This window comes from Ovis canadensis, chromosome 23, assembly GCF_042477335.2.
Source record: "Ovis canadensis isolate MfBH-ARS-UI-01 breed Bighorn chromosome 23, ARS-UI_OviCan_v2, whole genome shotgun sequence".
Taxonomy (NCBI): Eukaryota; Metazoa; Chordata; class Mammalia; order Artiodactyla; family Bovidae; genus Ovis; species Ovis canadensis.
In genome coordinates, this window is record NC_091267.1 from 58351648 (window position 1) to 58377389 (window position 25742).

At 41.5% G+C, this 25742-nt stretch overlaps 1 protein-coding gene across 2 annotated transcripts in view; it reads left to right on the plus strand.

The window, feature by feature from the left end:
- The window catches only part of SETBP1 (SET binding protein 1), a 412206-nt gene that overhangs the window by 370214 nt on the left and 16250 nt on the right, over positions 1-25742 (plus strand). For both annotated transcript variants that reach the window (XM_069569052.1, XM_069569051.1), the window contains one exon: positions 10875-11045. In XM_069569052.1, the coding sequence (XP_069425153.1) occupies positions 10875-11045 (171 nt within the window). The remainder of the gene's footprint in view (positions 1-10874; positions 11046-25742) is intronic.

A 25742-nucleotide genomic window follows, 5' to 3' on the forward strand; every position in this document is an offset into this window, starting at 1 on the left:
TGCATGCCATTTATTGAATAGAGGCTTGCATAATCAACCAAGTAGAAAGAAATGTTGAGATGCATTTAACCTCATTAGTTTCAGTAGGACTAACTCTCTCCAATCCATCAGAGTTGAGCTACATTAGTGAAACTCAACTATTTCCAAATCTCATTTACATAATGGATGAGAAGTGAAATGAGCCTAATGCAAGGGGAGCCGCCCGGCGGCACTAAAGTTTATCACAATATGTAAGATTTCTTTTAGATCATTGCATTAAATTTCCACTAACAAGATAACAAATTAATTGTATTACTGTACTAGCCCAAAGTCTATTGAGTGGCGAGTACCAGTGAAGGCAGCAGCTGGGGTTTCAAGGGCTGTGGTTGGGGAAGGATGCTTAGAGGAATATGGTGACTTTTACCTTAGCTTTCTCCTTCCCCTTTAAGAAATTCTAGGCACCTCTGTAATCTGATGGTAGACTTTGGCTTTATTAGTGAGGTAAGTAAGGATGAGTAAATCAACTGTATCAGACAAGCCTCAGGACATCTAGAAATTGATCATTCTGCCGAAATAAGCACTCTGTGTTTATTAGCTGGGAGTTCATCACTATCACTTCTCCTCATCCAATTCCTAAGAGATTTCAAAGCCATCATCATGGTATTAGCTCGTCTGACTGAACTACTAGAGATAAAGATTAGGAGATCTATCTAATGATGGGTCTGAGTTTCTGTGATTTTTTTTCTCTTCTATTGCAAAGAAGAGAGCTTTTCTGGTATACATTCTGTGTCTATATGTGTATGCCTACACACAGTCACAATGTGTTTCCATTTTATAGGATTATTTCAAATAGTGGAACAAAGTAGGTAGTTTGACCGTTAAAACAATGTAACTTTCTCACACATAAAGCTAAGACTACTTAACAAGGGGGCTGTATGCTGAATTGACTTCTCTAGCTGACACAGTGTTTCCATACAGTGGATGATATTACACTGAGAGTAATTAGATTCTGTAACCACATTTATAATCCTAACATCCATACATGGCCAGACTCCCACAGATAGGTTCTTGAGAGATGAGTACATATTCGACTGATCTTTCACAAACCAGCAAGTATGCATTTATCTATTTATACATATATTTATAGACACACATGCATTTAAACTCCTGATATCAAGCTCTTTTCTCAATGTGGCTTCTAAATAAGCAGTAATCAAAATGCAAATCAGGTGACCCAGTTAGCATCAAGATCTGTATTGCCATGCAGATGTGTTCTGCAACTCTGTGTTCTAAAGGTAAAAAGGAAGACACTACAAAAGATGCTTATATTAACAACTGCACATTAAGGAGAGTAGGGAAGAATCCCCCAGAGCCAGTGGTCTTATAGCTTGTATCACAACTGCCATTTTTGGTTTGGTCTGTTTTAAAGGTGCCCTATAGAGTGTAGAATAATAAGCATGCACCAGGAGAGCAAGAAGATTGTTTCTGTGAAGCCTCAGAATGCAGCCCTTGTCACAGAAAGCTAACACACTGGCCTGAGACAGTCAAAAACTAAAGCTGGGGTCAGAGTAAGGGCCCTGCCATTCTCCCTGTGTGTCACTGGGCAAAGCAAGATACATCCCTTTCAGGGGCCTCAATTTCCCAGGAAGGACTGGACTAGTTCCTTTCCAACTCTAAGCTACCTTGAATTTACTTTACTGAAGCTCGTGGTGTTCATCTATTGATGAAGGCTGCTTTATGTGCATCAGTTGCAAATTCCTAACCTATGTTATCCCCAAGGATGTAACAAAACCCCATGCTTGGTGCAGTGTGCTACTAAACTGTTTTAATTACCTGTGGGCATCCTTCCCTTGCCAGTATCTTTTGAAAATCCCTGTGTTATATTTTTCAGAGAAACAGGTACCACTTTACTATACTTTTTTTTTAAGCATCAGGCAGTTTCATCAGCATTCTGTTTGGTTACATCTATCTGTGATTAGTTCTTCTGGGGTGTGTGTGTGTGTGTGTGTGTGTCTGTGTGTGTGTGTGTCTGTGTGTCTGTGTGTGTCTGTGTGTGTCTGTGAAGCCTCAGAATGCAACGCTTGTCACAGAAAGCCAACACACTGGCCTGAGAATGGCAGGGCCACAGGAATTGACTTAGGCAGGCCAGGATACTAACCTGAACCTAAAAGTGTCTTTGAACCTTGAGCTATGTACAAAATGTGTCGTGTGTGTGTGTGTGTGTGTGTGTGTGTGTGTCCATGTCTATGTTTTTTTCCTAAGAAGAGGTTCTGATGTCTAAGATGCAGAAAGATTAAAAACTTCTAACTCAAGATGTCTCCTCTTTGCATTTATGATGTTTGCTGTATTTCCATTCTGATATCATTGGGCACATCTAGAAAATACCTTTCATCTGATGTGACTTTTTCACTGTAGGATTAGGATAGACTGGCTTCTACAGCATTAGAATTTACTGCATAAAGGAGTCTTTAATAAAATATCTCTTTGAAGTTCTAATAGACAAAACATTCTCTTCTCAGCCCATTTCTTCACGTCTCAATTAAGAGAAGCAAGAACAAATCAGATTGTTCAGCAGTTTCTCTGAATCTGGACAACTTAGAATAGTGGAGCTAGAATAGATTCTGACCAAGAGGAAACTGAGACACAGGTTCAATCCTTGAATTGAGAAGATCCCCTGGAGGAGGAAATGGCAACCCACTCCAGTATTCTTGCCTGGAGACTCCCATGGGCAGAGGAACCTGGCAGCTATAGTCCAAGGGGTCCCAAAGAGCTGGACATGACTGAGTGATTAAGCATGCAGAGGATACACAGGACTTGAACATATGAAATAAGTTTAAAATGAAACAATTAGTACTAAGACTGTAGTGCTGAGTCATAATAGTTAACACAGTTGACTGCTTACTATATCTAGGCACCATAATAAGTGGTTTTGTATGTGTTAATATTTCTATTACTGGTATAACAATTTTCCACAAACTTGGTAGCTTAACCAACAAAAATGTATTATATTATAATATAAGAGGTCAGAAATCCCAAATGAATCTCACTGAGCTAAAATCAAAGTATCAACTTCCTTTTTGCAAACTATAGGAAAGAATCTATGTTCTTGCTTTTCCCAACCTTCTTGAGGCAACTTGCATTCCTTAACTGAGGAGTCCCCAACCCCTGGGCCATGGACCAGTAACCCACCCACAGCCTGTTAGGAACCCCAGCTGCACACCAGGAGGAGAGTGGGAGGCAAGCAAGCAAAGCTTCATCTGTCACTTTCCTTTCTCCCCATTGCTCATATTACTGCCTGAGCATCCCCACTGCCCCCACCCCCATCCATGGAAAAATTGTCTTCCACAAAACCGGTCCCTGGTGTCAGAAAGATTGGGGATCACTGCTTTAACTTGTATCCCTCCTCCTCCAACTTAGCTGCTCCCTTACCCTACTTCCATCACCACATCTCTTTCTCTGACTCTTCCACCTCCTTTTTACACTTTTGACTACATTTTGATCGTCTCGTTATCAAGGATATTCTCCAGATATTAAGGTCAGCTGATTAATTAACAGAATTAATACAACCTTAATTCCCCCTTGCCATGATACATAGCACATTGACAGGTTCTAGGAATTATAAAGAGGGGCATTATCTTCTACCACAATATATAAACTTCTTTAATCCTTAGTAACCTCGTTTAAACAGATGGGGAAACTGAACACAGAGAGTTGACATGAATTGCCCCAAATCACACAGCTAGTAATGCAGGTATCTTACCCCCAGAGAATGTGTTCTTCACCTGTACTCTGCACTGTGCTGAAAAAGAAGTTTTATGCTAGAAGACCATGTGTGAACAGAAATAATTAGAGCAGCTTCCCCAGAAGGTTTGGGCCTAGAAGAAGAAATGTATATTCCATTTGTCCATTCGTCCATCCAACACTTTTGAGTATCTAATACCCATCAAGCTAAGTGCTGGGGAATCAAAATAAAGTTAGACATGGTTCCTGACTTTTCGATTTTGCAGTTACCTACAAGAATTGTCAGAGCAATGAACAAATAATTATGTAAAAAATAGGAGATAAAATCCTATTGTAGAAGTCTCTCCAAGATGGTAAGACATATATGTGGAAGGGAGAAACTAACTCTACCTAACTACAAGATGTGGGTTTAATTTTTCCCAACTACCTTTCCAAACATATGTTTCAGTATTTGGCTTTTACAACTCAGCCCAAGCACTCTTGTCTCAGTTTCACAAAGAAGGCTTGTTATTTCTGCTTTCACTCTTGTCATTTCCCAGTCCTGGCAGGCCTTCTCTCTACTTTTAGTTGTTGAGTTCTACTTATCATTCAAGATTGGGCTTTTTTTGCCTGTATCTGTCTTCCTGCATGGACGGGTTTGCCCCATTCAGAGAAGGTTCATGTTCCCTGTACTTCAAGGTACCTGGCACTTACAGGCTCTTAATGAATGCTGAATTAATATATGAGTGAACACAAGAGCACCTCAGATCCCACTGAGGTCTCATTTTCCTCCTCATTCATGGAGGACTCCTTTGGCTTCCTGTCTCACTTCGTTTATCGGTTTTGTAAGTGTTTCTGTTTTATCCCGCTCTCTACTTCTCAACCTTCTTTGCGAAGACAGAGATCACGTCTTCTGAGTTGTGCTATGCAGCACTCAAATAACTGCTGATTTTCAAATGATTGACTCCAGGCTCACTGAATAGCATCCTACTTACAGGTGACCTTGGCTGAACTTCATCTCTCAAGATCCTGAAATGAAGTAAAATTCATTTGCCACAAAACACATGTTGATAGGGCATCACCAGCTACTGAGCAGGTTGTTCGCAACATGTAGGTGCCTGGCTCGAGGAGAAAAGGGCGCCGAGATGCAGCCCATGCTCCTCTCTGCAAACCGTGAGCAGCGGGGGTGCACTGAGCACAGGAAGCCTTGCTTCATTCGAACTTTTACCGTCATTCCCTCTCTTTGCTAAGATCTGGGCCCTCCACCTAGGTGTCGTGGCTTTTACAAATTTACCCAAAGATTCTGTATGGGTCGCAAAGGTTCTGATTTTTTTGATGGTTAAAGAGGCCCTTTAGGCTACTTCAGAATCCTTATAAAAAGTAACAGCTACCTTTATGCTATGCAGAGGTAATTAGAATGTAATTCTTAGAAAACTTAGGGGCTTCAACTATTTTGACCAGCATCACATCCTTGGTATGGTAGATGTTCAATAAATACTTGTTGAGGTAATGAATAAGATGATGTAACAAAAATAACATTTTTATGGACTTTGGCACAGAAGTACATTATTTTCCAAATCCATCTATTTCTTAATTCACTTTATTCTATAATATGCATCCCCTTATTTACCATGAATGAAGTTCATTCTCAAACAAGAATAAAAGAGAAATAGGAGAATTCACACAGATAACCAGCATATGAGAAAAGGAATTAAAATCAAATTTTCAGGATGAGTTTCCTCTTGTGAAAAATATATACTGGTTTACCCAAAAGCCAATGTGTTAGGGAACAGAAAAGAACTTTGAACTGAGTCAAGAGGCATGGATTTCAGCTCCACTTTTCCTGCACATGTGATATGTGAGCTTGGGCACATCACCTGGTCATCTGTGCCTTGGTTTTCTTATTTGTGAATCTGGAGTTTCACCCTCTGACTCTTGTCATCCATACATAGGGATGCTGCAAGGGGCAGATGGCATAATGCATATCATTGCTCCTTGCAAGATTAAAAGCCACTGACTGTTCAACAAAACATGCCTCTCAGTCCATGCCAAGTCCTGCGTTCTACTGTGAAAGGATCAAAAAGATGATGGAAGGAGCTCACCACCTCAGTGGTGTCAGCCTTTCTCACTATGCCATTCTGAGTTTTGTCTACAGGAAACATCTCATTTGCAAATCTTAGAATTAAAAATTAAGTCTATATTAATCACATGCTGTTTTACAGATATATTGCTTTCTGTAGTAGATGTTACAAAATGAGTTACGTATGATCCCTGGATGATGATTCCATCAGTGCTTTTAAAGAAAGTATGAAATGAGGACTCACCCAGGACTTAAGATCTAGTTCTTACTACTTCTTACCAGTGGTGTGATTTTAGATGAGTTATCTCACCACCTTGAGCCCCCATTTTCTCTTCTAGAAAAGAAGAGTAAACAGTAACTGTCCCACAAAGGTTTGTTTGTTTCCCCATAGAGAACATGAGATGAGTAGATAACTAACTTTATAAACCTGAGCAACATACAAATTACTCTGTGGTGAGGCTGGTTTTTATTATCCAGGGTCACAAAGCTCATTACAGGGATCCTGGGAAAATCAGCCACTGTTAGACCCTGCTTTTCCTGCATGACCCCTGTAACCTTGAGCAACCTGGGGAAGAGGTAATTGAACAGCAACTACTACTTCGGAAGAAACAGAATCAAGATATCGAAGCTATTGACTCAATATTGACTCACCCTTAAGGCAGTAAACAATGCTTTGGTCTCTGACCTTTCCGCATCCTGGGGCAGTCAATAACCTGGCCTCTAGATGCAGCCTCTGCCACTGATTCTGATTTGGGAGTACTTTAACCTTGAACTGAGCTCCAAGTAACCAAGGCAACAGGAAGTCAGCTTCTGCATCAGAGGAGCCGGAATCCATAAATCAAGTCTCTAATGCAAACACAGTGTGCAGGTAGAGGTTTAAGAGGATAAGTGATCTATGAGAAATTACCTTTGAAAATGAGTGACTGTCCCTTGATAGGCTATGCACAGTTTCAAAGACTTTTTTAGAAAATTTATCAATCGAGGTCAACAGATTACAGTAGAATGTTTTTGTATAAGTTTAACTTTTTTTATTTCTCTTTGGCTGATCTGTCTTAATTATGAACAGATGTTGGATCCATGAAGTTATTAGCATTGTTATTTCCTCCTTTAAAAAGGTACTGGCCTCTAGGTAGGCAAGCCTCAGTACAGTTTGTCCTGTGTTGGGGTTTGGGGCTGCTCTGAACACATCTACCAAGTGTGCTCTTCGTACAGTCTGCTGTCTGAATTTGACAGAGTGATCCTTTCCCAGATCGAAGCCATCATTCATTGCCTTTCCTCATGCCCCAGTGTAAGCAGCAGGGCCACACCTCAGTGGTCTAGTCAGGACAGTGCTGAATCTGGGTTTCTTCATGACTGATCTTCGGCCTCAAAATTCTTCCTCCCTTGGAGAGAACAGCCAGGCTCATGCTGGGAAAGAACTTACCAAATACCCCATCATTCTGCTGTCACCTAGCATTTGTGAGAACTGGTTCTGAAATGTTTCACATTTGTCTAGTCCTTTGGGTACCTCTCCACGGAGCATCAGCTACCACCTGGAATGAAGGGAAGCCAAGACTTCCAGTGGCCAGCCTGTCCAATGCTATCTCCCAAGGAGAAGTCACCCGTTACAGTCTCCTGAGACCTCTGCTCCTAGACAGTTTGTGAATTGCTAGTACTGATATAGTAGCCTTTGTTTAAAGTTTATCTAATATTCTTGCCGACATACACTACTTCTGGAATTGTTTCCCTAGTCCTTTCAAAACTGAAAAATTTCTGAGAAAACATCAGGATTTTGTTTTTTGTTTTCAAATTCATTGGATGGCAATTAGCAAACAGCACTATAATCTAGAAAAACCTAAATTATCTAGGGCTTTCAAGATAGCTAGATAGTGACCATCTGAATTATAGAGTGTTCCAAGTATCATTTTTTTTCTGTATAAATTTATTTATTTTAACTGGAGGTTAATTACTTTATAATGTTGTATTGGTTTTTCCATACATCAACATGAATCCGCCACAGGTATACACGTGTTCCCCATCCTGAACCCCTCCTTCCTCCCCGTACCATCCCTCTGGGTCATCCCAGTGCACCAGCCCCAAGCATCCTGTATCATGCATCGAACCTGGACTGGCGATTCATTTCATATATGATATGATACATGTTTCAGATTCTGTACTATAAACACTTGAGTAACAAAGTACAGCCAAGAGAGGTGTGATCAGATCCATTTTCATGGAATGATGTGGGTTGTGACTCTGTGCCTGAAAGGGTATAACCAAAATGGCTTAAAATCACTGTGTTCCCAAGTGAAAGTTGAATATCTGCCTGCTAATCCTGTTTATGGCTCAGTCCTTGTGCATGTCATAATTTGAGTAAAGACCTACCTGCCCCACCTGTGTCCACAGGTACAAAGAGGACAGACAGATCAGGGAGAGGACCTATAATCCAACAGACGTCTGGCAGCTTAAAGTTCCAGAGGTGTGCTGTGCCAAGGATGCTTGCACCCGTTTGACGGGAACAGGGCCAGGGTGCCGCAGGGTACCACTGAGGGGGATTCTCCTGACTTAGGCTTTCTGTCCCATTGCTAGATTTGTTAGCCATCCACAGTCAAAGTGCCTCAGTCTGTCCACTCTGATGACCATACTCTGATAGACTGCTACATTCTTTCTAAACTATGTGTATTTTCTCAATGGAAAAAGTTTAAAATATGTTTGTAGTTTAAAAAATATTAACAATAAAATATTAACAAGGCTAAAGAGCAGAAGTAAAAACTCCCACACTAATCTTCCCTGTGCTCTCCTTCCTCGGAATAACCACAGTTAGCTATTTGGATGTATCTCCTGGCAGAAGATTCTGTTTGCATTTTACATATATTGCCTGTGTTTGCCTTGCCTATCCCTTGCACACCTGCATATTTTCAAACAGGCATCATCCAGGGGTCATTTCCATGATTGTTGCACTTCCTGACTTCTTGGTGGTTGTGCCTTGCAGTCTCTCTGTCATAGAATTTGATGTTTGTGCACCCCCAATGTCCAAACTCTATGAAATATGAAATCAAAAAACAAAAATGGTATTGTTATTTACAACTCCTCAAGTGGAAGCTTCAGAGGCTGGAGTGGAGAGTAGGAGGAAGGTAGTAGAAGGTAAATGAAAATGTCAGTATTTCTTCCTTAGGTGGTTACAGATGCCTTTTCCAGGTGTGATACAGGGCCTCTGTGTCCTCAGTGTGAAGCATGCTATTGTAATGCTGAGTCATGGGCAGATGTTGGAAGATGGCCAGTGCACCAAGATGACCCCTGAGTTTAGCATCTGGCTACTTGAAAACTTCCAGCTCTGACAATAAGAGCTGGATGAGTGTAGTCGGTTATCTCTTAACATCCCAGAAATGTGTTGACCTCTTCTATAAAATTAAGAAAATAGTAATCTCTACACTACATGCTCCACAGGGCTGCTGTTAAGGCCCAAGTAAGCAGATCTCACTGTGGAGGTAAGAGGACAGTCTGGGAGGGCCAGTGTCACTCAAGTTGGTTGTATGGGAAAAAAGGTCAACAACTGCTATTTTTATTGTTGTTGCTATTTGCCATTTCTTGTTGCTATCAGTGGTCTGTAGCCGACAAATAAAGAAATTCTGAGTAGATGACCTTTTGACATGGATTCAGATACCTCCAGTCTCTGAACTTATGCTTAGATGAGTTGATTTTTTTTTTTTTTTTTTTTTGCAGTTAGGGATGTAGAAGTTCCCCAGAAATCCTTGGTCATGTCAGGTAGAACTGAAGCTTTGCTGGCTGGTTTTAGTTTGACCTGTGGAGCAAGTTATAATAGTGATAGTAGTTCAGTTCAGTTCAGTCGCTCAGTCGTGTCCAACTCTTTGTGACCCCATGAATTGCAGCACGCCAGGCCTCCCTGTCCATCACCAACTCCTGGAGTTCACTCAGACTCACGTCCATCGCGTCGGTGATGCCATCCAGCCATCTCATCCTCTGTCGTCCCCTTCTCCTCCTGCCCTCAATCCCTCCCAGCATCAGAGTCTTTTCCAATGAGTCAATTCTTCGCATGAGGTGGCCAAAGTAGTAATAATAGCAATAATCATAACAGGAAACACTTACATAGCATGGACTATGTGTCAGACATTGTTCTAAGCCCTTTGCTTTGATTGACTTATGGATGCTCCAAATCACCCCTATGAGAGAATGTGGTTCTATCCCATCTGCAGTTAAGGAAGCTTGAAGCTTGGAGAGGTTAAGCAACTTGCTCATGATCACACAGCTGAAAAGTAAGAGGGCCTGGATTTGAGCCCAGGAAACAAGGGTCCAGAATAGTTCTTATAATGTGTCATGTAGTAAATTTCCAGGCCCATCCATAGGCACCTTATAAGAGCCTACCCAGGCTTTGCAGCATCATAAAGATGGGACTATTATGACCAGACACTCAAATGCCCCCAAGTATAACTCTCACTTGGTCTAATGACTATTTATACAACAGTCCCCACAGGGCATCTTCTGCCTCCAGAAGACTGACTTCTTGCCTGAATCATCTTCATTCCCCACCCATGACTTAGGAGACACTCTTCTAAGCACTGAGAATGCCTTTCCTTCAACCATGCTGCTCTGGGAAGCCTTTCCCCACTTCTTCCCGCACTAACCCCTGCCTCCCAAGCACCTAGAATGAATAATATGCAGACCTGCCCACACTTGTTGCCCAGTTTTTCCTTTTCCTTTAGTCTTGTCTCCTCAGCTGACTGAGATGAGAAGCCTCGCTAGGATGGGGTGCATTTCTCCCCTCCATGCTGTGTATACCACAACCTCTGTAAAAAACAGGCTTCTTGACCCATGGAAGGTAAAGTGTACGTAATGGATAACTCCATTAGACCTGTGCCCTGACCGCTACTTCCAGGTAGCCCAACTGAATGTTGTCACCACTAACATCAGCCACAAAACCAAAACCAGTCATGCTTCTAATTCATTTTTTTTTCCTTTAAACGTTCTAAAATATTATTCTTGCAGCAAAAGATCAGATCATTTGATGATGTGACCTCGGGTCATTTTCAGATTTTATGTTGTCTGTCTTCCTGTTTCTTTAAAGTGACTGTAGGTTTTGGGGTCATTGTGTTTTTAGGGATACCAAGTCCCCACTTAAAAGTGGACCAAACGGCAACGCATAGTAAGAACGAGGGCTCAGCGTCCACTGTGATGACCAGGAAGAAGCCAGCCGCGGTGGACAGTGTTGCGATCCCACCTGCCCCAGTGTTATCTCTCCTTGCTGCATCGGCAGCAACGTCGGATGCAGGTGAGCACTTCAGATGCTTTGGATTCGCCCCAGGGAAAGTGGGCATGGCGAAGCCCTCTGGGAATGTGCTGCTGAATACAGGTAAGAGTTCTGTGCTCAGCCAACCTCCCGCAGATGCTGAGCACAGGCGGTTTCAGCACTGGATTTTTCTAGCGGGAGAAGGTCTAAGAAAGGAAAGAGATCATCTCAGAACCTGGAAGCAGAGGTCAATGAGTAATAGTAACAGTATTAATCACTGAAGCCTTCGTAATTACTAGCCTCGGCATAAAGGACCTTATATGTATGTGTCATCTCATATAACTCATAAAAGAGCTTTCTGAAACAAATACGTGCATCTTCATTCCAGAAGAGGAAGCTAAGGGTAAGGAAACTTGCCCCAGGAACTTTTAGACTGTCAAGATTCCAGCTTAGGTCCAAAACACAGGGTCGCGACCACTGCATTTCACTACCTCCTGTGCTCACCAGGGTTAGGAGACAATAATCAGCGCTTCCCTGAGGCTCAATTCATTCTACCTCATGAGGTCATGAATTCCTCAATAGCCACCTGGCTCCTCACTAGCAGTTTATAAAATACAAGCTCCTTACTCAAACATCCATTATGCTCTGCCTTCCATTACTTCACACATATCTCCTGTATTAACCCCAGTGTGCCAGACTCACCCCTACTGCCAGAAAGGAAGACCTTGCACTTGGCTTAACACCTTTCTTGAGGACAGCCTTACTCAATTCCTATTCACATCCTTCAGATCTTCAAGGCCCAGCAAGTAAGTCACGCCTTCTCTGAATACCAATAGCATCCAGCATCTCTGTCGTGCATTTGGACTGCATAAGAAATGCTTCTGTTTAACTTTTCTCTCATGACAGAATTGTATGTTCCTTAAAGATAGAACCCATGATTTAGATTCTTCTGTCTTCATGGCACACAGAATGATGGCACATTCCATAAAATGTGTTAAATTGATATACTGATAAGTCTTAGGCATATTGCAGTATCTAGAAATGCCTATTATGATTAGAAGCCCAAGAAGACACTCATTATTGATATTCACTCTAAACCCATCTTCCTCCAGGCAAGAATACTGGAGTGGGTTGCCATACCCTCCTCCAGGGGATCTTCCCAACCCAGGGATCAAACCCAGGTTTTCCACATTGCAGGTGGATTATTTAACATCTGAGCCACCAGAAAAGCCCTCTAATTCAGCAGATTGCTTTAAATAGAGACCTCAACTTGTCTACATACCCACCTCTTTCACTGAGACCATTGGTAATTAGGAAAGGAGACCAACTTAAATAACAGAAAGAAGTATTTGGCATGATTTCCCATGTTGAGTCTCACAAAATATCAGTAGATGTTTTGTGATAGATGTTTTCAAACTTAGATGAGTGTGAGGAATGCTACTCTGTACCTGCTTCCTTTCTGCAGGGTTTTCCTAAGCCTTTAGTTGACCAGTGTGCACTGTGAAGTTCCAGGAGGATGAGACACAGAATTTCACGATCTTACCTGACCACACAACCTCATTATTTCTGGGAATAGTTCTTAACATCTCTTGGAAATGGTAGTCTTCCCCACCACTTGGGAAATTTTGCTTTGAAGAAATGGGATCATCTCTTCAATATGATCAAGAATATTAGCATCTTTCACTTGCTAGGTGTAAAATGAAAAGTTTTTGATGGAAATGCCAGGTAAAGGATGCCAGCTATGAGAACAGCTCTCCCTCTAGGAGGGAGAATCACAGAGGAAAGGGGAAGAAGCTGCCCCTGAGACTTGCAGCACCTTTGTGGAAGGGCATCTGTCGATAGAGAAGTGGGCACTGCTGCCATGCCTGGAACTCTAGGAATTCATTGCTTGGCTGGAGCAAAAGATTTGGGCCAGAATCTGCATGTGTGTATGTGTATGCTAAGTTGCTTTAGTTGTGTCCCACTCTTTGCAACCCCATGGACTGTAGCCCCCTCCAGGCCCCTCTGCCCATGTGATTCTCCAGGCAAGAATACTGGAGTGGGTTGCCATGCTCCACTCCAGGGGATCTCTCCAACCCAGGGACTGAACCCATGTCTCTTACGTCTCCTGCATTGGCAGGGGTTTTCTTTAGCTCTAGTGCCACCTGGGAAGCCCAAAGTATGCATACCCATCCAGATAACTGCCTATTGAACTCTGTCAGTTAAGCTCTGGAGACCTCCCTTTATGGATTTAAAAATTAGCCTGTGTGCTTCCGCCTTTGCTTGCCAAGAATAGATATTTCCCAGAGGCAAAAGACAGGTGATCCCGTTTTCCTTTCCTGAACTCTTTCCATGCTGAGTGAGAGAATGCATTCTTGGGATCCCAAGCTTCTACAGGCTCGCCTCCTCTATTTGCATTCAATAATTTACAAATATGCCAAACGGGCTTAGAAACAGGTGGATATTAAACTTTTAAACCCGTCTTTCTGGTAATAAGAGCTGAGCCAAAGCCGTCCTGTTGCAGGATACAGGAATAGGCTGTTTATTTTTGGCAGTGCTCAAAGGAGAGCCTCAAGAGAATTTCACAGATTTGGTCCATTTCCGGGTCTTAGGCTCCTGAGCAGAACTTTACGGGAAAAGAAGCTAAAGACCCACTGCAGGTGCTGGAGACCAGACCTTCCTGAGATTCCACTCCCCGTAGACAAATGTCTTCCCATAAATCTAAGAGAGTTAGGGTTGCACAACCTGGGTTCATGCCCAATGCCCCATTTCACATGTGAAAACATTGATGATTGCAAGATTCAGAAATTTGCTTAAGGTCATGCAGTTGGATTAGAATTCAAATTTCTTGATTTACTGCCTGATTTCTAGTGGAATCTCATTTCTGTCCTAGGTGCAACAGTAGCAGAGGCAGATTTCTTTCTCCCTAATTATGGACTAATAATTTTTTTAGAACAGTGAGTGAAACTCGTAATTGGATGTCCTAACCAAAGTCAAGCATACAGAAGGCAGTTAATAAATAGTTTCTGGGTTTGATTTCATTCAGTTGGGTGCTTGTACACTAATCATACATATTTCTGATGAGAAAACTCACTTTATTGTTTTCTTTAGAGTACCGTCTTTCACTATGAATAAGGTAATTTAGAAATTACTTCTGGCTGTATACAGAAATCAACTTATTGTCCAATAGATCATCATTTCTATGGAATGATTTTGAAGACCCAGACAAGTGCAGAGAAGGAAAAGGGAAGAAGAGTAGAATTAAGTTGCTTATAAAGCATAATTAATTTAAGAAATCATTTATTGAGGTATTTTTTTGACCACGTGGCATGAGGTATCTTAGTTCCCCGACCAGAGATGGAACCCATCCCCTCTGCAGTGGAAGTACGGGCTCCTAACCACTGGACTGCCAGGGAATTCCCTACTGAGATTTTTAAAATGCTAAAATAATTCAATTAACTTGAAAATCCATTTACTTTAAGGTATCTAGTACAGTCCCTGACACATAGTAGGTGCTGAATAAATAATCACTGGGTGAAATGAATGATTACAAGGCAATAGCTATATACGTATTCAATACCAAACAACATGGGAGACATCTGAGAAAAACACGTTTGATATTGGAACTGCTTAACAAGCAAATGGGAAACATTTGACAGACATGTGGTAGGCTGTTGGTAAATACTTGCCAAATAGTTTATCAGTCTATAGTCCTAAAGGTTTTTTTTTTAGACAGGTGGTCTTTGGTGAAAGAGAAAAAGGAACATTTTCCACTTCATTTTATAAACATGAAATGGAAGAAACGAATGTAGGTCAGAGGCTTAAAAATATGTCTTTTCTAGCTGGTACATGTGTGTGTATGTGTATTTTTATTTGTTTAAGGGAATTTTTTTTCTAGCTTCTCCAAGTCTGGTAGTCGTGCTACTTATGAAGTTATTGATTTGGAGGAGGCAGAAGAGGAGCTGTAAGAGAGGGTGGCCAGGCTGAGAACAAGTCAGTCTGTGACCTTCTGGGAGGGAGGGAAGGCAGTGGGTTGCATTGGTGCTCAAACAGGTCAGCTTTCGTGATCAAACTGCTCAATAGCCATTGATCAGCTGCAGTCCCCTGGCACAGCACAGGAGGTCTGGTTCAAGGCAGCACTGCTTCATTATTGTGAGTAATTAGGGCTAATGCAGTGAAAGCTTCAATAAAGTTTGTTCAAAATGATGTATAATTTGAAATAACTTCTATTGCCCTGTTCCAATAGTGATTAAATAACCGCACCAGATAATGTGCACCTGAATAAGTCAGCCTGATTTTTCTGACCCTCTACACACTGAACTGATTTCTCAAGGAGATTATGGGATGTGTAGAGAGTACAGGATTTCCCTACTGAAACCTGCCCCCACACTTTGTATTTAGGAGGAGGCTATGTTATTAAGTAAATTACGAAGTTTGTAGGCACTTCATAAAACACCAAGAAAATAAATTTCTTTGGTTTCTACACCAAGAGTCTAGAGTAGTAGTGCTGGAAAAACAAGCAAATAGGCAGGCATTCCTTTCTTGTTCTCTCTCTCTCTCTCTCTCTCTCTCTCTCTCTCTCTCTCTCTCTCTCTCTCTCTCACACACACACACACACACACACACACACACACACACACACTGATAATCTCTCATCTTAAATTCAAATAGGAAAAAAGACATGTATCAAGGTTGCTGTCACCAAATCTCACCTGTTCAAGTATAGTCTTGTTAGAGATGACAGAGGGGTAATGGAGGGAGCATAGCTCTTAGTTTATAGTTTGTATCTGTTTTGTATAAAGGCTAATAAACTACTCTCTCAAACTGCATGATACGTCTTATTTAGAACTATCAGAGTAAGTGAAAATATTTAAATTCTGCAAGCCTATCAAATGTTTAGATATTTTGCTTCTAAAAGCAAAAGGATGAAATAATATCCAGGTGCAAATGCAAGAAGCAATGAACAGGAATTTCAGAATTGTTAAGTAATTGATTTGGTTTTTTGTCATATGGGGAAATCATGATCTGAAGTTCCTGATCAAAATAACAGGTCAATTCAGCCAAAAGTCTTGTCCTTCAGAAGAAGCAAAATAGAGCAAATCTATGTGCAAGTTGATAGGATTTGGAACATCTAAGAGCCACAAACATATAAACCGAAGAAGTCACCATATTGTGAAATAAATTTCCCTAAGTCCAGATTAATCACTTGAAATATATAGGAGAAAAAGTTCAAAAGGATCTAGAGAAAATAAAGCTTTGTTTAAAAAACATACCACTCGAATTTTCTAAAGGGCTACCTACCCACTGATGTTGAAGTAGCTCAGAATGAGCTCAGTAGCTCAGTAGCAAACAGACTCTGTTTGCCTAGCAAGCTCTACTGAACACAAAGTCCTAAAAGAGCCCCTTCCCTTTGGCTCTAAACCGGACATCCTAGAAAAGCTGAGTTCTTGCTATGGCCAAAGCTGTCCAACTCAGTGGACATGAGTTTGAGCAAACTCTGGGAAATAGTGAAGGACAGGGAAACCTGGCATGCTGCAGTCTATGGGATCACAAAGAGTCGCACACAGCTTAGCAACTGAACAACATGGCTGTCAACATCCCCCCAAAGCATCAAATTCTCCAGAATCTGGCCCCTGCCTTCTGCTCCAGCCCCATTTGCCTGAAAATGTCAGCCAGCCCAAAACTCCTTTGGAATCCCCACTGTCAGAGTGTACTTTGCAAAAAACTAAAAACTCATGTCAAAGATTCATTCAGCTCTTTAATGAGGAAACCAACATGGTGATAAAACTGGTCCCAGAAAGAATTAGAAGTAGAAGAAAATGGCATTGCGGGAATGTAGGTGTTGGAGAAAGAATCCTCAGCAATATTGCTCAGTGAATGTCCTAATGGGCAATAAAACCATAACCTCTGGGCTTATATTTTCTACTGGAAAGAAATAATTTGCATATTTTCTGGGCAAAAGTCTACAAGTTAATATATTACCCGGCAGAATCTGAGCCTTTAATCAGCAGTGGATAGTGAATTCAATCAGGGTACATTTCCCTGGATAATTAATAATCCTTGGGCAGGCCTGTAAAATGACACTAAGACTCCAAAAGGACATGCACCCTTCCATTTACCTTGTTTCTAAGTTTTGGCTCATTTTTCTTGACACAGCTTGTGGGCTGTGCAATGCTCTAGCTGAACGCATGTGTTCTTGCTTCTGATTGCCTACGTTGGAAGCTCGGTACTGCACTAAAGCAGTGTTCACATCTGTGGACAGGGAAAAGCATGGTACGCAGCATAAAGGATTATGGTGAGGAATAAATGAAGTAAGCCTTAAGCAAATCTTAGCAGAGTGCCTGACACATAGGAAGAGTTCAGCAAATAAGTCTTATTGTCGCTGCTACTATTGTTGCTGTTAGAAACTGTTATGGCTGTTACCTGTTTTCCACCCTGGAATGTTCCTCTCTCCTTCACCCACTCCTCAAGCTGTTTGGATGTCGAATTCATGATTGTTCTTCGAGATTCATCATAAGTGTCTTCAACTCTAAGAAGGCTTCCCTTATACCCACTTTGAGAATCACCCCACATGAGACACCACATCGTCTGTGCCCCATGGCTCCCTACAAGCCTATTGATCATTGATCCCTACATTTAATGTGGTGTCTGTGTCCCATGCTTCACTGTCCACTGCCCTATTGTCAGACCTTATTTGGCTTTTTTAAAACATTTTTAATTGGAGGATAATCTCTTTATGATATTGTGCTAATTTCTACCATACATCAACATGAATCAGCCATAGGTATACATGTGTCCCCTCCCTCTGAACCTTCCTCCTATCTCCCACCTCACCCCAACACATACATGTGAAATCTGGAAAGATGGGACTGATGAACCTATTTGTGGGGCAGCAGTGGAGACGCAGGCATAGTGAACAGACTTGTGACATAGTCGGGGAAGGCGAGGTGGGGACCAATGAACTGAGTGAGTGGCTTGGCAACATATACATTCCCAAATGTAAACCAATAGCCAGTGGGAATTTGCCGTATGCTGCAGGGAGCCCAAACCCAGTATTCCTCATTCAACTTTGAAACCCCAGGATCTAGCTCTGATGTGGCCTGGGCAAATAACAGCTAATCATTAAATATTAGTCAAAATGAATTGGACAACTGTCTCCTGCACAAAACCATCTGGTGCACGAAAACACTCTAGCATATTTACTAGAGTTGAGAGGCATTGATTTGCTTTTATTTTCCATGTCAGCCCCAGAAACAGCAAATCATCCTGAGACTGTTCTGCAAAAGGAGCAACCTGAGAGGGACCCCTGGGGCCTCTAGAATCTTCTGTTCAGTAGTAGCAGACCAGCTTCTGGCTAGTCCACCAGGATATCCTCCAAGGAAGATTGTTTTCAAGTTAACAAAAAATACCAGCCTAAATGGCATGGTATATTTGGTAAATGGGTATGCGCTTATTCAGAGGAGGAGGAACTTGTACACATAAATGTATTCCTTTACTCAGAAATTCTCTGGGGTTTTCAGGGTGAACTTCTCAGTGGAAAGCTGGAGATTACACTGGCCTATGCATACTTAATTATTTTATATATACCATTCTTGAATTCTGTCCGAAGTATTGATTTCCGGGGAGAAGGCAATGGCACCCCACTCCAGTACTCTTGCCTGGAAAATCCTATGGACGGAGGAGCCTGGTAGGCTGCAGTCCATGGGGTCGCTAAGAGTCAGATACGACTGAGTGACTTCCCTTTCACTTTTCACTTTCATGCATTGAAGGAAATGGCAACCCACTCCAGTGTTCTTGCCTGGAGAATCCCAGGGACAGGGGAGCCTGGTGGGCTGCCATCTATGGGGTCACACAGAGTCAGACACGACTGAAGTGACTTAGCAGCAGCAGCATTGATTTCCGGAGCACAGCAACCATTTCCTATTTAAGATTTGTTCCATTCAATGAGTATTGAGTAAGCCATGAATTTCCAGAATCTTGGGCTAAATGGGATGAAAACAAGAGAAAAAAAATCCAGGAACACTGCTATCAAGCAACATTTAATCATATTTGGGTGTCAAGAACCTGGTGCAGTGCTGGGTTATATAGTAGATACTCAGTAAACATGCCTGGACTGCATTTAACTAATTTTGCTCTCTCCAGAGCTGAAATTTTAGGAAAGACAGAGGGTTTAATGTCAGGTTGGAAAGTGCTATGCCTGTGAGAAGTTTAACTCAATTTATCTTTTCTGAATGCTTTGTACAGATTACACTCCCAACCACCTCTTGCCACAACCAGACCCCCTTAAAAACAGAATAATGATAATAATACATTTTATCATCTTCCTGGTGATAGTATCATTCACACCTTCATCGAAGCCCAGTGGGAGGTTTGGCTGTGAGGCATCACACAGTGGGGGAGTCAGGTGCGATCATTGTAATAATGATCCCACGCTCAGAAATGCGGGAAAGAAAACCTCCCACACGTGAAGTGATTTCTATTAAGATACTCATTTTATATCAAATATTCAAACTCCTCTTTATAAATAGGAAAGAATGAAAGAACAGTCTTCCAGGGCAGATTTTATGTAACCGAGAACAAAAGGGCACAAATATTTTACGATCAGTTTTGAGATAAAAGTGACACGCCTGCCTTATTCATTGGCTCTTTCCATTTCCAGAAGTCTAATTAGATTGTTAGTTTAATGGTGGCGAGATAATTTAGTGGCAACTGAAAGCAATTGTGTTAATGAGAAGGGGGGACAGTGCTTTTGGTTTCCTGTAATTAATGGAGAGTTTTTGAAAAACTTCTTGGTTCCAGTGAAGTTGGCATACTGAGCCCAGCTGTGAAGGGGGACAGGGTCTTTCCTGCTTATTGCTGCGGAAATGGCCTCAGGCAGTGTGGAAGAACTGTGTAATGACTGTCATTAAGAATGATCCTTAGTGGTCCAGGCAGACTGTAAGTCAGACTAAGAGACTGAAGAAAGAGGTTTAGAGAGAATAAACAGGTGTGACAAAGAGAAAGAGACAGACAGACATAGAGAGAGGTGGAACTCACCTGCAGCCCACTTCACTCTACCTTTGAGAGTCATTGTGATAATCCCAGAGCACCTCCCAGGGGGATTCCTTCTCCTACTCATACTGGAATTGACAAGGCTGGTTTAGAATAGACTAGAAGGGATCTCTGCAAACCCCTTCATGCTGCAGCTGAGGAAATTGAGCCCAGAGAGGTGAACAGAATTACAAATATTACCTGCTAGAAATTAGGGACCCTGGACTCTTTCTGGCTACCACACAGATGTAAAGTTAAAGCTGGATTTGAAATTCAAGGCCCAGTGTTATTGCATAGCCTGCAGTACTGAATGTCCTTAGGTGAGTAACAGGCTAACTAAGACCTCTGAGTCTCAGTTTCCTCATCAGTGAGATGGGAAAAATAATTTCTGCTTTTTAGGCAGTGGTGAGAAAGAAATGAAATAGCAGATAAAAACACCAATCACATACTCAAAACAATATATTACTGTCTTATGACCCCTTTCATGTCAAAAATGAAGCCATGTCATGCTCTGATTTAATCGTGTAAGTCATAATTTAGTCCTGTTATGACTCAGATCATAACACCCATTAACTATCTTTAGAAGTTTTATCCTCACTGAAAGCATGTGTCCTCAGTTGCTTCAGTCGTGTCTGACTCTGGACTGCAGCCCACCAGGCTCCTTTGTCCATGGGGATTCTCTAGGCAAGAAAACTGGAGTGGGTTGTCATGCCCTCCTGCAGGGGATCTTCACAACATGGGGATTGAACCTGAGTCTCTTATGTCTCTTGAATTGGCCGGTGGGTTCTTTACCACTAGCACCACCTGGGAAGCCCCTTTATTCTCACTACCTCCTCCAAATACTCTTACTTCATGCCACCTGTTAAGGGCTTCATATTAAGCTCATCTTACTGAAACTTCTAGAAGGTTTTGTTACAAATTGTCAAATATTTTTTAAGTACCTGACACAATGATACTTACAAGTGAATCCTGGCCCTTGCCCTAGGGAAACGTTCACACTATTTGGGAAGACCTGACTCTAAAACATGAAATGACCAAATAATATTTTTAAATTAATAGATTGAATAACAGTCTCAGATACTAACAGAGCTATCATTTAGCAACGAATAAATCATTAGTTTCCAGCTGAATGGCACTAAGGGAGTTTGGAGGACACTGAGATAATCTGGGGAGAGAAGAGTTGAGATGGCCCTCAAAGGATGGATCAAATTAAATAAGTAGACAGAAGCAGAAAAGATAGGTTTACAGCATCTCTAAGATAGAAGTGTATGTGGAAATAATGACAGATAAGGCTGGAAGAAAGGTCTGGGGTCAGAACATGTAGTCCCTGAAATTCTAGAATGAGTCATGGTGATTCTTCTGAAGGACGATGATAGCAAAATAAAGTCATGGGCCAATAGCTGTCTGCAGTTGTATTTCAATTGATCTACACAGGTTTATACATTTTTTAAAAAGTTAATTTGTAGATTTTCAACATCAAGTTTACATAATAATAAGAGTTCTGGCTTTTTGGAAACCAGATTATCTGATAAATTTGAATTCAGATTCCTACCTGACAACAATGATTGATACCGAATAACATTTGTCCCATTGGATGGGCCATATTCTCATTATTTTTCCCATGTCCTCCTCTATTTACCCCCACCTTCTTTCATAATCCTGGTCAACCTCACTCATTATATTGGCTGTCTGGCTCCCTATACAGAACCCTTAAAGGCATGTGACCTTGAGACAGCAACAAGATCAAAGCAAGGTGAAGAAGACTAGTCTAGCAGAAGTAGAACAGGTGGTCTACTTGGTCTACTTGTGATCTAGAACACAGTAATGCCTGTGTTATTTAACAATGAAATTTGGGGACTGGAAAAGGCCTTTGAAGTTGGGAAAACCAGGGAAACCCAAGATTTCTCCTGGTCCAGTTCCTTGTCTTCTTTGCTTTCTTAGTAAGGAAATATGGTATGAAACTCACTTTCAAATAGGGCAGCCCTTGCTTGAATCCATGAATCTATGACTTATGTGTCCTTTGGAGTAATTATTTAATCTTTTAGGTCTCAGTTTTCATCTGTGTACAATAGAGATAGTGTGATGTCTTCACTTGGTTGTGATCACAATTAAATGAGGAAATACGTGAAATATTGCAGATTGCACTGTCAGTTCAGTTCAGTCGCTCAGTGGAGTCCGACTCTTTGTGACCCCATGAATCGCAGCACGCCAGGCCTCCCTGTCCATCACCAACTCCCGGAGTTCACTCAAACTCATGTCTATCAAGTCGGTGATGCCATCCAGCCATCTCATCCTCTGTCATCCCCTTATCCTCCTGCCCTCAATCCCTCCCAGCATCAGAGTCTTTTCCAGTGAGTCAACTCTTTGCATGAGGTGGCCAAAGCACTGGAGTTTCAGCTTTAGCATCATTCCTTCCAAAGAACACCCAGGGCTGATCTCCTTTAGAATGGACTGGTTGGATCTCCTTGCAGTCCAAGGGACTCTCAAGAGTCTTCTCCAACACCACAGTTCAAAAGCATCAATTCTTCGGCTCTCAGCTTTCTTCACAGTCCAATTCTCACATCCATACACGACTACTGGAAAAACCATAGCCTTGACTAGATGGACCTTTGTTGGCAAAGTAATGTCTCTGCTTTTCAATATGCTGTCTAGGTTGGTCATAACTTTTCTTCCAAAGAGTAAGCGTCTTTTAATTTCATGGCTGCAATCACCATCTGCAGTGATTTTGGAACCCAAAAAAATAAAGTCTGACACTGTTTCCACTGTTTCCCCATCTATTTCCCATGAAGTGATGGGACCAGATGTCATGATCTTCGTTTTCTGAATGTTGAGCTCTAAGCCAACCTTTTCACTCTCCTCTTTCACTTTCATCAAGACGGTTTTTAGTTCCTCTTCACTTTCTGCCAGAAGGGTGGCGTCATCTGCATATCTGAGGTGATTGATATTTCTCCCGGCAATCTCTATTCCAGCTTGTGCTTCTTCCAGCCCAGCATTTCTCATGATGTACTCTGCATATAAGTTAAATAAGCAGGGTGACAATATACAGCCTCGACGTACTCCTTTTCCTATTTGGAACCAGTCTGTTGTTCCATGTCCAGTTCTAACTGTTGCTTCCTGACCTGCATACAGATTTCTCAAGAGGCAGGTCAGGTGGTCTGGTATTCCCATCTCTTTCAGAATTTTCCAGTTTATTGTGATCCACACACTCAAAGGATTTGGCATAGTCAATAAAGCAGAAATAGCTGTTTTTCTGGAACTCTCTTGCTTTTTCCATGATCCAGCGGATGTTGGTAATTTGATGTCTGGTTCCTCTGGCTTTTCTAAAAGCAGCCTGAGCATCTGGAAGTTCACAGTTCACGTATTGCTGAAGCCTGGCTTGGAGAATTTTGAGCATTATTTTACTAGCATGTGAGATGAGTGCAATTGTGTGGTAGTTTGAGCATTCATTGGCATTGCCTTTCTTTGGGATTGGAATGAAAACTGACCTTTTCCAGTCCTGTGGCCACTGCTGAGTTTTCCAAATTTGTTGGCATATTGAGTGCAGCACTTTCACAGCATCATCTTTCAGGATTTGAAATAGCTCCACTGGAATTCCATCACCTCCACTAGCTTTGTTCGTAGTGATCCTTTCTAAGGCCCACTTGGCTTCACATTCCAGCCTGCATTGTAGGTTCTCCAAAAATGTTAGTTTCTCCCCCTTTCCTATAGTTTCATATGAGAGCAGAGATGATACAGTCCACTTACCTTTTATGTTCTATGGTATGATACAAAGAGTAAATGCTACAAAAACAATCACTGAGTAAATTAATGATTAAAAAAAACACACATACACCCCACTACACCCCCAGCAAAGAATAAAATTTCTTTTTCTCCTCCCTCCCCACCCAAGAGTGCTAAAATGTGGCATCTGTTATTTTAATGTCCCTTTTAAGTAATGTTGTTAGTTTGCTTTATGAGGTCTACTTTTCAAATAGACACAAGGAGAGAACTTAGCTGCTTACCGTGTCTCTCAGAGTTCCTCACCTGTTCAAGAATCCTCTTCCCTAGGAATTGTCCTGTGTTTCCTTGAAACCTCTTTAAATTAACAGAAACCAGATAGCCTTCATACAACAATAAGGAAACGTGAATCTGTGCTACCAGTGGGCAATTTCAAAGGACAGTGAGAAGGTACTGATGGAGGGAATTTCAACTCTTCAGTGTTTCCAGCAATGTCTGTGAACACCCTGTGTGGCCTGGACCCAGGGCTTGCCCCATAAAGATGACAGAGCTCAGAACAAAAGAGAGTAAGCCTCATACTACCTTTAAATTCAGCAGGGGATCAGACCAGCCTCCAGCAGTGTTCCTGGGTTGTTGGGAATAGTTTCAGTGCTCAAAAACACTCCTCCAAGGGATTTTCTTGCCCTCCGATACCTGAAGATATTTTGAGAGGACTTTCATTATTTTGAAATTCAGTTTTTTGTCAGTGCCTTTTAGATACAATCCTGGTCTTTGTCTTGTGCAAGTTGCTAGAGTTAAGTGATTTGGGCTTTACATATGGAAAGTTCATTTTGTTGTGTAATTAATGGGAAGCAGACTCTGGGAAGCTGATGATCCAGGCCCTTATTTATATGAGAGCATATGTCTGTGTTTTGTTTATGACTCACTCTCTTACTCCACGCATTGTAACTTGGGTTTGTTTACACTAACTTTTCCTAGAATCCAAGCCACATGGTATATGAGCCAATAATTTATGGTCTCTAAAAGGAAAAGATGATGAATGAGTGTTTTCCTGTTAAATTGTCAAATCTTAAATTGAGGAAGAAATATTTGCTGCCTGTGTCTATCCAAGCTTTTATTTGGAAAAAAAAAATAGCGGTAACAACAACAAACGCAACCTATTGATTTAGTGCTCAGAACTTAAATGTATAGATAATTTGCCAAGAGAGCATATGACCACTCCCCCGCAATAAACCATTATAATTCTGATCCAGATGTTCAGCCATGAGAAGACCTTTCATCTCCCCACCCATCCTCTGTCTCTGTCACTCTCATTTCTGGTGTTATATAATCAATATATAACATGTACTTGTCTCCTTTTTCCGGGGGACCATAGTTTTAATTAATCAGTGGATTTATATGTTCAAGCTTGTTTTCTTAATGGCACTTAATAAATTCTAAACTTGTTTCTTTCATCAAAGCTTCACTTCTCCTATGAGGTGGTTTGGAGTTCAGCCTGTATTTCATAGTACTTCAGTGCTTTTGATCGTACCTTGGATACTCCAACAGCTAATGGTGCTCTGAGGAGAGCAGTGAACAGCTGAAATATGTGAGGATCTAGTTTAATTTACAGTGATTTGGATCCCCTTCAATAAATCCTTTTCTGTTTTACACACAGATTTTACAAAATAGATGGTAAGTGTTGGTTTAGGTTGAAGCACGTGGATTGTCCATTTCAAGTAAGTGAGCTGAGCTCTGGGCTAGGACCTTGCCTAAGGGAGTTGGAACTGAGTGCCTAGCACAGCACCTGGCACAGTGTGGGCTCAGTCCCTATTTGTTCTAAGAATAAATAAGAATGGCTAAGATATGGTCCTTGTGCCTTAAGAAAAAACAATTTAAAAGAAGAGATAAGTGCAGAGTAATCCCATCGTCTTAAAACAGGACACAGTGTGTGAAGTGCCATCAGAGAGACATAAGCGATGTACAGGGACCAGAAAGATTAGCAGTGAAATGAGAGTCCTTTTTGACTTTTAG